This window comes from Ascidiella aspersa, chromosome 2 (assembly GCF_963924565.1).
Source record: "Ascidiella aspersa chromosome 2, kaAscAspe10.2, whole genome shotgun sequence".
Classification (NCBI taxonomy): Eukaryota; Metazoa; Chordata; class Ascidiacea; order Phlebobranchia; family Ascidiidae; genus Ascidiella; species Ascidiella aspersa.
In genome coordinates this window covers 37,664,575-37,677,230 of record NC_139448.1, presented here as the reverse complement: position 1 = coordinate 37,677,230, position 12,656 = coordinate 37,664,575, and the positions used below count along the sequence as shown (strand labels likewise).

General features: G+C 35.3%; 1 protein-coding gene and 1 non-coding gene across 2 annotated transcripts; both read right to left on the bottom strand.

Annotated features, from left to right (window-relative positions):
- Window positions 1-437: 437 nt before the first annotated feature.
- On the bottom strand, window positions 438-11,980 carry LOC146165607 (uncharacterized). The gene is made up of 15 exons (XM_083380984.1): window positions 11,740-11,980; window positions 10,930-11,043; window positions 10,218-10,293; window positions 9,365-9,629; window positions 8,367-8,561; window positions 6,212-6,376; window positions 5,806-5,962; window positions 5,266-5,383; window positions 4,561-4,667; window positions 3,983-4,163; window positions 3,078-3,449; window positions 2,678-2,748; window positions 2,315-2,469; window positions 1,597-1,797; window positions 438-659 (listed from the first exon to the last, which is right to left on the bottom strand). Exons 1-15 carry the CDS (start codon window positions 11,804-11,806, stop codon window positions 525-527), a joined length of 2,379 nt encoding a protein of 792 aa, XP_083237110.1. The 5' UTR covers window positions 11,807-11,980; the 3' UTR covers window positions 438-524.
- Window positions 2,658-2,760, bottom strand: LOC146165608 (U6 spliceosomal RNA). The gene has a single exon (XR_014494627.1). It is a non-coding gene; the product is annotated as a U6 spliceosomal RNA (small nuclear RNA).
- Window positions 11,981-12,656: the final 676 nt, after the last annotated feature.

Below are 12,656 nucleotides of genomic sequence, written 5' to 3'. Positions count from 1 at the left end.
TGGACGCTTTGTGAAAATAGCGACGCGTGATTTGTGAAAACAATATGAGTAGAGTACACTCACATGCTGCTTTCGCATCTTGCAGTTGCTAAAATCGCTCTTTTTTGGCATAAAGCATAAAATTCAATTAGTCAATTAAAAAATATCCTTTTAAATTAAGCTGATAAATTTAGTTATTATCAGAGAAAAGTCTTAGTCCACTCATTAAACATTTTTTTCATTTTACTAAATTTTTTTAATTTTACTTATTTATTTTCTTTTATTTTACCAAAAAAAAGTTTTTATACCTATTTTACCTTGAACTGACGAACTTTATCAAAAATAGTAATATCACCTACTTCAGAACTGGAAGCATCGTCGTCAAACAGTCTTCAGTCTGATTAATTAACAACTTCACAAGTTAAATTAATCAAAACAACTAAAATAAAAACACAAAATACAGATGACCAAATCGCTTTATTTCGTTTTCAACACGTCTAGTATTTAAATCAAAACACTCAAACAATGGCTGCAGTGGGACGTCATCAATAGTCAGTGCAGGTGCGGTTGTCGATTTGGTTGTTGGCGTAGATGCTTCCCAGGCAGCAGGTTTGCTCTCCAGAGTAGAAGCAGCTATTCTCACAACACTTGGCACTCTGCCAAGGCACACCGGCGCCGATCTGGGAAGTAAGTAAATTATTAAGGGGTGATATGTTGTTAGTGTGTTTAAGGTCTTGGAGTATTGGCATGTAATATGGATTGAGCTTAGGCGCGGGTCTTGGAATATTTTACAAAGTTATAACATAACGTGACGTTGCAAGATTACATATATCCGTGACGTCATAAAGAAGTAACACACACTTCGTTTATATTGCATTTAGGTTGAAAAAGGTGTTACTTTTCAAAATTATAACACAAAGATGTCATCGATTCGCGCGAAGACATTAAAAGACTTTATATTTAAGTTTCCAAAACGTTCATTTCCGATGGTGCGATGAAACGCGCGAGGTCTTTGGGCTAAAACAAACTTATCGAAATGGGGTAAGACTTCCTGGAACGCAAATATATATTTGCAATACAAATAACTACGTCACATTTATCATTATAGTACTTCACACACTACTCCACAAAGTAATAGGTATACGCAATAACACCCTCCAATAATATTGAATAATTCACTGCTAGTGACGCCCGATAATATCGGATCGGATTAGATAGCCGATACCAATTGGCGTCCGATAATAAGGCGGTATCGGGGCCGGTCCTGTACCAATTGAATAAAACATTCATGCATGATTTGCAGTCAAAAACACCAGCTTTAGACACAAACATGACTAATAACATGGAAAATAACGCCTTTGAATATTTACATTTAATCTATTTTGCCTGTTTGAGCATAATTATGACGTCATTAGGTATCGGATTAGAACGCGATATAAAAAATTAAAAAATATTATTAGCGACATTACGACTATAACTAAATATATACGTTACAAACATAATATATTAAGTAACACAAAATTCATACTACGTCACAATGCATGCATTATTACGTCATAATGCATCACTTATTACGCCACAATGCATCACTTATTACGCCACAATGCAAGTCCATACATCAACGAGGTCATCGTCGCAGCAGATTCTCTTTGTTCGGTCATAGACGAGTCCCGCGCAGCAAGCAGACTCGTCGAAGCTCTTTGGCATGAGAACCCCGTCACAACAGAGCTCGCTACTCGCGTTGTACAACTCGATTCCGCAGCAGGCCGAGTTGTCCGTTCCAAACTCGGGTAAGTATAACTGCACGCCGGCTCCGTCCTGCAAGCGTGACGTCATAAGTAAGAAGGGTTTTAAGGTGTTATGTTTGGAGGTTGTAGTTAGATGTAGAATAAATATAAGCACATATAAAAAGAGGTATAATTTTGTGAACGTTTCGAATAACTCTTAAGATAATGACTGGAGGTTGTAGTTAGATGTAGAATGAATATCAAAGCCCATACAGTAGTAGGTAACATTTTGTTAACGTTTTGAATAGTTCTTTATTTATTCATATTGTATTCGAACCGGAACTTTATAAACCAGTTCTGAAAATTTTTTTCAGCCGAAGTTGATCCGGAACTTTTGAATTGCTCCTAGCCGAACCCGAATTGAACAAAAAAGTCAACATCGTAGATTAAACGAATGTCTAAAATCGCATAATTCTTACCAAAAATAGACCGAAAAACACGTTAATTTTGTTGTAGCAGAAAAAAGGTGTTTACAATATATTTTAAACAGGATAATTATTAAAAGTCTAAACTGTGCAGTGTGCAACCAAGCAAGTAAAGTATTGCACCTTGCAGCAGATTTGATCGTCTTTTTTGTACACGACGTGTCCACAACATTCGCTGTCCGTCCCGTTCTTTTCGTACATTACTCCGTCACAGCAAAGTTGGGTGGCTTGGTTGTAGCCTTCGATGCCACAACATTGGGCTGCCGAGGGAGCCGTGCCTTAAATACACAATTTTCATATGTTAAGTATATGATTACAGAAAGAACAGTAAAACGGTTAAAACGTTAAGTCCGGATTGGTTGTCATGTCTAATCTACTTAAAAATGAAAAACTCTTGACAAAGTACATATGCTGGACAAAGTATGGAAAACATTGCTTTTTTTTTTTTTTTTTTTTTTTTTTTTTTAAAAATAAGGAACGCTTCACGATTTTGCGTGTCATCCTTGCGCAGGGGCCATGCTAATCTTCTCTGTATCGTTCCAATTTTAGTATATGTACTGGTGGAAAACATTGCTTTTTAAACCGCATTTTGTAAATGGGTAAGGATAACGTTTTTCTTTTCCTGAGGGAAATTTAAAGTACAACATTTAATGTAACCTTTGTGGTAGTTGTGGTAACCGTTAGTGCAAGGTATTTTTTAAGGAATTAACCAGAAATCCTGTTATGTCAATTTAAACTAACTTAAAGGTTTTCCCGATCTTTTATAAATCATTTAACAGTAGCTAAAGATTTGAAACCAGCCTACAACGCTATTATGCTCAAATTAGTCCCCGTTTGCACAGATGATGGATAAAAAAAATGTTATTTATTATGTTATACCCTCAACCATTGGCAGCAGATTTCTGCCTTAAGATGAACAGATACTGATAATACAACTGCGCAAAAAATATTTCCATTAACAAACTTGTATTTCTGTATTTTGCTCTCTTGATTCTTAATCATCGAGTTATAGATTTTTGCTAACGTTACTTTAAGCGCGGAACACAAAAACTTCAAAAAACTCTGGTTTTCATTATGACGTATACCTTCAGGTATTGTGACGACCAGCCCCTCGCAGCAAAGCTGGGTAGTACTGTCATAAGGGGCATTCCCCTGACAGCATGACGTAGAGTCGCCCCCTATTTTGGGGTAAACTGTTGACCCACAGCAGATATGGGTCTTGGCATCGTAACCCACATCAACACAGCAGGATGGCCACCTTCGACGTTTAAAGATGAAAAGGTGATTAAGTTGCACTCAATATGAATTAAAAGATCCAATAACATGTATTATCGAAAGCTTTTGTTAATAACAAAAGATTATTAAAATGTTATAAATTACTGATACTGTATTATCACCCAATTACGAAAACAACGATAAATGTTTTGAAATCTGTTTTTAAACAAAAAAAATGGTTAAACATAAACTTTAGGACGATTGCGAGCTTTAAAATCATTAAAATCGGATTTAACGATTTCTCATATTTCTATTAGGTTAACTTACTTAACATTTCACCGTTCCCTATTTCTGAACACCGTACCACTTAAATAAATTCCATAATATATGTTATTATAAGGATGTTTACTGATTTCCTTCACTGGGCAAACTTAAAAACCTAAATATCCTTTAAAAAGTTCTGTACTATATCCACTTAAAGCCAAATTATTCATAGGGTAGTTTATTGATTTCTATCGTTTGGCGAGTTTTAAAATCATTTAAAACGTTTTATCATATCGTTTGTTTAGAACTTACGTAAGATTTTGGAACACCGTTCCACTACAACAAACAGCTCTCCCCTCAATATCGAACCCGTCCCCAGCCCCACAGCATGCTGGGGTCTTGTAGGGGCCAAATGGGCCATTGGGGCAACAGATCGTCTTCGCTTTGTGCTTGTCACTCTTGAAGTAAGGCTTTCCGTTGCAGCAGTCCGTTCCTAAATTCATCGTTTAATACGTCATAACGAAAAGCGATGTAATTGCAAGTGGTGTGCGATTATAGTAGAGGTTTGATTTTGAAGACTTTTTAAAAAAAAAAACTAAAAAAAACTAGATGGTGAGAATAAGGCTTATACTAAGTTATACAACATTTTATCCAACCGAAAACCCAACCCCTAGTTTCATCACAAAACATTTAGGTTTTTCATTTTAGGTCTTATTCAGACGATTTAGATCTTATTATATGTTGTGCTTATTACTGTGTACTTGGCTTTTTTATGTCGTTGGTCTTAATACTGTGGTATTATAGAATATTCTGCTTTATGTTTTGTTGCTTTGTAGGTCTTTTTTGTGAGTTCCCCTAAAAAAACCTACAAAGAAATTTTGATTTCTCACCGTTAGCTTTGCTCGCCACAGAACCGTCACAACAGAAGGATGTTGCGCTTGGGTAAGCAACCGTTCCGCAACACTGATCACCGCCAGCCACGTCTTGTATTACACCTCTGCAAAACACAATGATTAAAGAAATCTCATGAATTGTCAGGCAGGGGATTCGAACCACGACTCTTAGGAAAATACAATAATTGAAGAAATGTTATGAATTTTCAGATAGGCGATTCGAACCACGACCCCCGAAAATAGAAAGCAGAGTACTTTTATAGCAGTGGTTCACAACCAGTTTTGCTTTTTTCAGCAAAATTACACCCCTTTAGACTTACTGTCTCGTTTTATTTGTGTGATATGGTAGAAAAAATGTTTAAGTTGTATGTTTTAAAACCCATACAAAAGTAAGAACCAATCTTTCCTTTTCAACGTCAAAATCTTTGTTTATATTTATCATCAAAATTAAGTGTGAAAATGAACAAAGATTGATTTGAAACATTCACATAACGTCAATACTTACTTCTGTATTTGGCTTTTGATATTTATTATATACATTCAACAATTATGTTTTACAGATTTTTGGTGTTATTCATCTATCTCCACGTTTAATTGTGAACCCTTAAATGAAAGCTCAACAAAATGTAATCATATTAAAAAATATTAACTGAGGAACTCCAAGCCAAACGGTAGTATTATTTTATTTTACAGGTGTTTTACCCGCAGCAGATTTCTCCCTCATTCTTGAAGTAGAAGATTGTGCTTTCACCTTCTCCACAACAAGCGTTTCCACCTGCGGATTCCACGGAGTAAACCACGTTGTTGCAACAGAAGTTAGCTGCCATCAAACAAAATAATGGTATTATAAGTTAGCTGCCATCACACAAAATAATGGTATTAGAAGTTAGCTGCCATCAAACAAAATAATGGTATTAGAAGTTAGCTGCGATCACACGAAATAAATGTATTTAGCGGGTTTCTAAACCGTAGGTTCTAAAATATTGTCGATTAATGAAATGCATAACAAAAAATGAAATGCATATTTAAAGCAAAATAGATTAGCCGAGATGGCAACACACAATTACAGTCAACAGAAAGCTATAGAAAGAGCTACAGAAAGCTATAGAAAACTACCAAAGACGACAGAAAACTACTGAAATCTAGAAAACTACAGAAAACGACAGAAAACTACAGAAATCTAATGAAAACTACAAAAATATACCAAGAACTACCAAAACGACAGAAAGCTATGAAACTTACCATCGTTGCCAGGAAAGAAGGCCCGATCTTCGCAGCATTCTGTTCCTTCAGTCTCTGTGCTCCACAACTTCGTACCACAACAGATCGACTTGGCCAGATTGTAAGCGTCCTTACCACAACACTGGTTCGCATCTCCCTCGATTTCAACGACGTTACCCTAAGAATTTGTTTTTGTTTAAATAGGTTAACATGACTTTAAAATCACTAGGTTGACACAAAAGGGTTACAAAATCGGTTAAAAGTTTCGTTGTGATCAAAAATAACAAAAAGAGTAATATTCGAATTATAAGCAATCTAATTTACAAAAGTTACCCTTTTTGGGGAGAAAAAAATTGTTGGTTTTGTTTTAACTTTTTTGTTAAATATTATCCTAAAAAAAACTTAAAACAATTTCAATAAAGCTCACATCGCAACAAATGTCGAGCTTTGGGTCGAATGGCTTTGTGACGCAACAGTCGGTCAGGGTGGGGTCAGGGGGGCTAACAGGGTAAATACCCCCTTGACAACAAACTTGCTCCCCTATTGTCCCAACTTCGTCGCTGCAACAAAAGTCGGAGGTGATGTTTCCAACCTGGAGCATAAAATGGACACATGGGTTAAAACAGTTTGCGTTAAGTTGATTAGATAATAACATTAATAGCTTAAGAGCAACGCTTCGAACAACAAATCATTAATACTTTATTTCACTTTCACACTTTTTTGTCTGAAAACAGCAGACTGCTGAAGTTTATTTGTGTCGTAAGTTTGTGACGTCATCTCTAAAAATTTATTTCCTAAAGTGATCCACGCAAATATTTTTTTGAGAGGTCCGCGGAAAAAAGTTTAAGGCCCCTGCAATAAACTGAATAGTTGTCTAGTTTTCAACGTTTATTTTTTTTAGTTCAATGAGATGAAGATCAAAGTGAAACAAATCAGTCAGCAAGGTCTAAAACTTTTTTGAAAATAAATTTTACATTTTCGCCATATAAATCGTGAGTTAATCTATACAAATATTTAAAATGTTATGTTAAAACTGAAAAATAAATAAAAAAATAAGATACATCCAAGACTAACATGGACAAAGACAAGCTTCTGTGCAACGTCAACCACTAAAGTAAAAACGAATAAGATGTTATTATTTCATTTGTTGATATGAGAAGCTGTGCCTGCCCGACACCACCAGTTGTATTTGTCACGTGATAGTCGTTTTAATAACTTAACGATTTCTAAACATGATTGTCTTCCAATTTTATTTATAAATTACGTTTAATAAAAAACACTTCCAGAAACAATTATGAAATCGATTAGATTTTATAACATCAAATGCTTTAGTACAGTTTCAATTAGGCACGATGACTTGAAATATCAAAAACTTTATAATTTACAGCTTGATTATGTTATGTTAATTTTAAGTTATGTTACTTTAATAACGTTCCCTATAAAACAGCAATGTTTGTAATGTTAAAATATTGTGGAAATTATTGCTCGAAATCCGGTCAATCTCTCGTTCTTCGAGTGGTTTTTGTTCAGCATTTTTCCTCACAATGTTGGAAATTTTTTCTCACTTTACGTGTGGTGAGTCACCACGCAGATTTGAGACAAACAAGTGAATCACTGTGACGTCACAAACAACATATTGTGAAGCAGGTGCGGTTCTAAGATTTAATATTCCGATAATAGCGTGTATGGAATAAATGAAATAAAACGCTATCAAACATAAATTGTAAAACTAGTTTTTGCGTCCAAATAATTAAGTAAACAAACTGGTAGAGTTAACTTCATGTGACAAAGAATAAAATAAAAAATCAAATAAAAGAAAGTAAATACATGTGACATGAACTCTTCAGACCTTATTGACATTGAAAATAATTAGGTTTGCATCAAAATTTTTGGCAATTTAGCTGGCATTTTTCATATACTTTCCAAGTTACTTTTCAAAGTCGCTAAGCATAATTTACCTCAACTTACTTTTATTAAGTAACAGCACTGTAATTTTGCAATTTATTCTAAAATTCGGACACTAACAGTCCCGTAAGTAAACTAAAGGGGCAGTTTGTTGCTTTAAACAACTTAACTACGATAAAATAACCCAATTTATTGAATAACTAAGTCAGTATTTTTAAGCTAAATAACAAAAGTGTTACTCTAACTGATTTAGTAATTTGTTATCCAAAATAATAACACTATTTATCGTAAGTAAATAATTTTTAGACAAGTTTACAAGATTCATTATTACATTAACTAAGCAAGCGAAATAACCCAATTATATTATATAATACGTCAGTATTTTACGCCTAATCACCATTTTTCTACCTTAACTGATTTAGTAATTTGTTATCCAAAAACCAACACTATTTATCGTACGAAGTTCAATTTTAGACAACAAAGGTTTTCATCAAGCTTATCATTTACCAGGTATTTTTAACAATCTATTGCATATATCGACACATGACAAATCCACCTTTTAAAAGAGGCAACCTACGGTCTGTTGTCTAAAATTCAATTTCGTTTTTATTAAACACTGAAATTAACCGCATTATCAAGTCGTCATTTTGTTCAGGAAAATATAACATTTCTCTTACTTTTCCACTACAGCAGAACTGGGTCTTCTTGTTGTAGCTTGTCTTCATTCCGTTCAACTCACAACAAGCTGTATCCGAACTCTTGCCATCCACAACCGTCCCGTCGTTGCAAGGGCAAGACTGGGTGGCCTTGTTAAACGTAGCTGTGTCTCCACAGCATTGAGAATCCCAGTCGTTTGCTGTATAATAGGAAACCTGGGAATTTAACACTGCATTGAATTAAGAATTCGGTCGAGAGGAAGCGGTTGTAAGAAAACCTTCAGTTGGTTGAACAGATCTAAGGTGAGGTTCGAATTTACAACCTCGGCCTTCGTGCAACCGTGATTATGTGCGGGCTTAGTGGTAACGCTTGTTAAGAACTAACAAAAGGTTAAGAACTAAATAAAAGTCACTGTTTTTAAATTACATGCCTTACTTTCAAGGCTTTTCAACAAATGACTTGAACTAAAATAAATGTTTCCATTACGCATTTTGTAGAAAGTTGGGTTACTTATCTTACTTTTGCACATAAAACAATTTTCTTGCTAAGTGTTGTGTTTGTATTATGTGTTGAAGTTGAATTATTGGTCATAATTTAATTAATTAATAGGACATTTTACCAATTTGAATAGTGTAAAATTTAACTTTGTATAGCAGGGACTTGATTTGGAATTGGCTTGCACTAATGATGACTTGAATGGGACTTGACTTGTTATTTATCCAAAAAGACTTGAGACTTGAACGTGAGTTATTTTACTAAACACTTGGCTTGGAATTAACATTTTTAAAAATGACTTGACTGGGACTCAAGTTATTTAAAACGGACTTGTTTACAACAACAATGTGACAAAATGTAGCAAGCATTGGGGTCATGGTTGTTTCTCGACTCACTACTCTCTGAGCCTGTGATGCTTAATTAGTGTAGAGCGGCGTTCCCGGTATGACCGAAGGTCGTGAGTTCGAACCTCACTGCAGGCTAGTTGTTTTTCTGGCCTGCTCTGCTTGCATCATTGGCCGACAGATTCCGTGAATCTGCGATGGCTTTCGGTGTGGTAGCTTTTACTAAACTTTGGCATGCTACTTAAACTTACTCCACGAGTATTGCAGCACAATTCTTTTTTAGGGTCGATCACAGTAGGAGCGCCATCACCGTAGCAGCACCTCTGTCCCTGCCAGTCAGACCACTTGACGATATGTGCTCCACAGCAACCAAAGCCTCGGTTAAAGTAAGCCTTGGAGTGTCCCTTTCCCTCTCCGCTCCACCATTGGCAGCAATTCTCTCGACTGCGTGAGCAATTCAAGGTTAAATTCGTTAAACACACGTGGCGCCAAGGTCAAATGCGCTTTTTCAAGAAGATGATCGATTGTGCCTATCACTACCGGACAGACTTCTTGTAAATGTCCAATTTAACTGTATTTTCAATTTATATGGTAATTTAATCCACTATTAAACCTTAAAACGGGTTTCAGAATGCAATGTCAACTATCGTACATTCTTTGATTATAGGTTAAAGGTGGGTATTGAAATTTCTTATTTTATGTCCCCAAATGACACAAACTTTTGCTAAGAAAAAATACCTCTAAATAGATAAGGTTCCACTGGAGTTAAACTTAATAAATATAACAACGTTTGATCCTAAATCTTGCTTATGCCTTTTGTTGAAAGTTTGTATGGGTAATTTTGTTTTGCTAAAAGTTCATATGGGTAACAATTTAAAGTTGCAAAAGTTAGTCTATACATTTTTTTAGCTTAATTCAGGGTTTAACGTTCGGTGGTAATTTGAAGGTTCGATAGCAGTGTCTCTTGGCGTGACAAAATATATAAAATACTTTCGATATTAACTCTTAATCATCCCTCGTGTAAATGTGTACCTTGGGTTGTAGGGAGATCCCCTTTCTGCGCTGCCGCAGCATTCCGTTCTGCTTGAGTTGGCAACAACAATTCCACCTGCAATAAAAGCAATTCATTTATTTTATTCTCTAACGAACATTTACTTTATAACTATAGTTTTGTTTTTGGCTTAAGGTACACTCGGTGCTGGATTAACCATTAGGCAAAATAAGCACGGGCTCAGGGCACCAAGGGACGGGGAACCACAACAATCTTCATAGCTGATGTTTCAATTGGGTTGTAGTTGAACATAAAATAAGTATTATTAAACCCCATATAAAAGTAGGGAGCATTTTGTGAATGTTTCGAAGAATAACATTAAAGTTAAAAAAGAATAAAGATATTTTCAAACCGTTTACAAAATCAATCTAGTTTTCAGTAGAAAGAGAGTGGCCCAAATAATAGATAAAAGATTCATTCTTTTATTAGCAAACGTTTCGGCAAGTGCTTTTGCCATCATCAGTGCTGTAAGTGAGGCTAAGATAAAAACGAGTCACTATATAGACGCTCGGACGTTTCATCTATTATTTGGGCCACTCTCTTTCTACTGAAGATTATAAACAGATCCGTGTTTAGTGTTCCTAAATCTAGTTTTGTATGGACTTTTATATTCACAATACCGGTTCATCGAATCATATCAATGCCGTCCTATGACGTCATCGCTCTAGAACACGCGCCATTGTTTCAACTCACCGCAACAGAAGGAGACACAGGGGTCGTACTCGATGTAAGTTTCTGTCCCATTCGCGTGGTATGTGACACAACGGGGGAAAGGGGGTTTGTAGTCGATACCTGGGGCTGGGGTACCTGGGGTAAGCATAAAGTAACGGTAAGAATGCCTTGTGTTTTATAACACAATATACTGATTTTATTAGTGATTTCCATCAAAAAACGTAAAGTTATTATATTGGGGTGAACATAAAAAGCTGTGGATAATGCCTTGTATCGCTAAAGGCCAAATACATTTCTATTTAGGATTAATTGATTGCACAACATAAAGAAAGATGGTACAGCGACTGACATTTTACTTAAAGTAGACGAACATAACAGTTTAGACCGATTAAACGCTGTAAGTAATACTTATGAAACATTCATTATAAACATTATGAATATCGTGTCGTCTTGTCGATCTTTAGGTTTTATCTAAATACGACGAGAAGAGTTTCTGATTGAACAAGTTTGTCAAGACCACGGAGAAATGTTGCTGGATATTATAGCCCGAAGCATTTTAGAACTTTGTCGTAAAGAAACTTAAAATTTAGAAGTGAAATAGTACAGACAGCAGCAAATTCACACATTTGTTAGATGGAACAGCAAATTTAACTCGAAGCTGGAATAAATGCTAAATTAATACAGACAAACATTTCGATGGCGAATTTCACTGCATAAAAGTTGGAGAAATATTCACACAAATAAGTCGTCCTTAATATTCCATGTTTAGTCTTTGCTATAAGTGTATGTTATATTTCATCCAATATTAAAAAAATACAATGTGCTCCATACCTTGTTGTCTTGTAAATTGCCCCAAGCAGAGACTTGCGCCCAAAACTAGCAAAAGCAACCGAAACATTTCCAAACTGTTTGCAACCTGCAGGAAATAAAATAAAAATTACCGATTTTACGCAAATTTCTTTCATTTAACTTCGCTTTGAAACAAAACTGCTCACAAAACGTTTGTTTACGTCACAGTATCCTTTATTTACAGTGACGTAACAATCTAAATAGTTCTTCCTGACAATTGATATCGTTGTAGACCTTTCTAGAATCGCAGCGGGCAACGCGATTTATAAAGCACGTGTAAAACGCCCCAAGGAGATTTGATAAGCGTCGAAAATTCAGCGAATCGCGCGTTCTCTTTATGACGGAAGTCGTCAGCATTGTTACGACACAATTTATGGATCTTTGAATAAATTCAAGTCCATTTTTTTCAGTGGGAAATGGTAATAAGTGTTTAAACAGCTGTTTTTAATATTAATAGTGTTTGTAATATTAGGCGGAGCATAAATTCTTGCATTTGAAACCAATTCAATCCAGTTTGTATTTTATTTTTCTGGCAAACCTACTTTCAAATTCATCGAGCTTTGAACCTGCCTAAGCGTTTTGCAAGTTGTTTAAATTTTCAATACAAGTTTTCTTAAAACTTTTTTTCAAACCTTGCGCGTGGTTCGGTTAGTTTTAAAAACGGTCGAAAGAACTTATTTACGGTCTTGTTGACCTTGAGCCAAAATTAGTGGTTTTCAAACTCACAGAAATAATCCATGCTTGTGCATTTTGAGCAACCGTTTAGACGCAAACTTTTTTGGCTTGCGTCACACTAAAGATCTTTAAATAATTCGCCGCAAACTTTTCACAAAAAAACTTTACAATTGCTCTTAACACGCGACTAACAAATGCTTTAATAAGATCAATTTTGTTTTAGA

What these genes read in the sequence shown, in the direction of transcription:
- LOC146165607 (XM_083380984.1), bottom strand. Translation starts at nt 11,806, where the DNA reads ATGTTTCGGTTGCTTTTGCTAGTTTTGGGCGCAAGTCTCTGCTTGGGG. An exon ending in GCAATTTACAAGACAACAAG is followed by an intron (nt 11,044 to 11,739) that starts GTATGGAGCACA and finishes TGCTTACCCCAG; the next exon opens with GTACCCCAGCCCCAGGTATC. An exon ending in ACGATCAAATCTGCTGCAAG is followed by an intron (nt 1,798 to 2,314) that starts GTGCAATACTTT and finishes TCACGCTTGCAG; the next exon opens with GACGGAGCCGGCGTGCAGTT.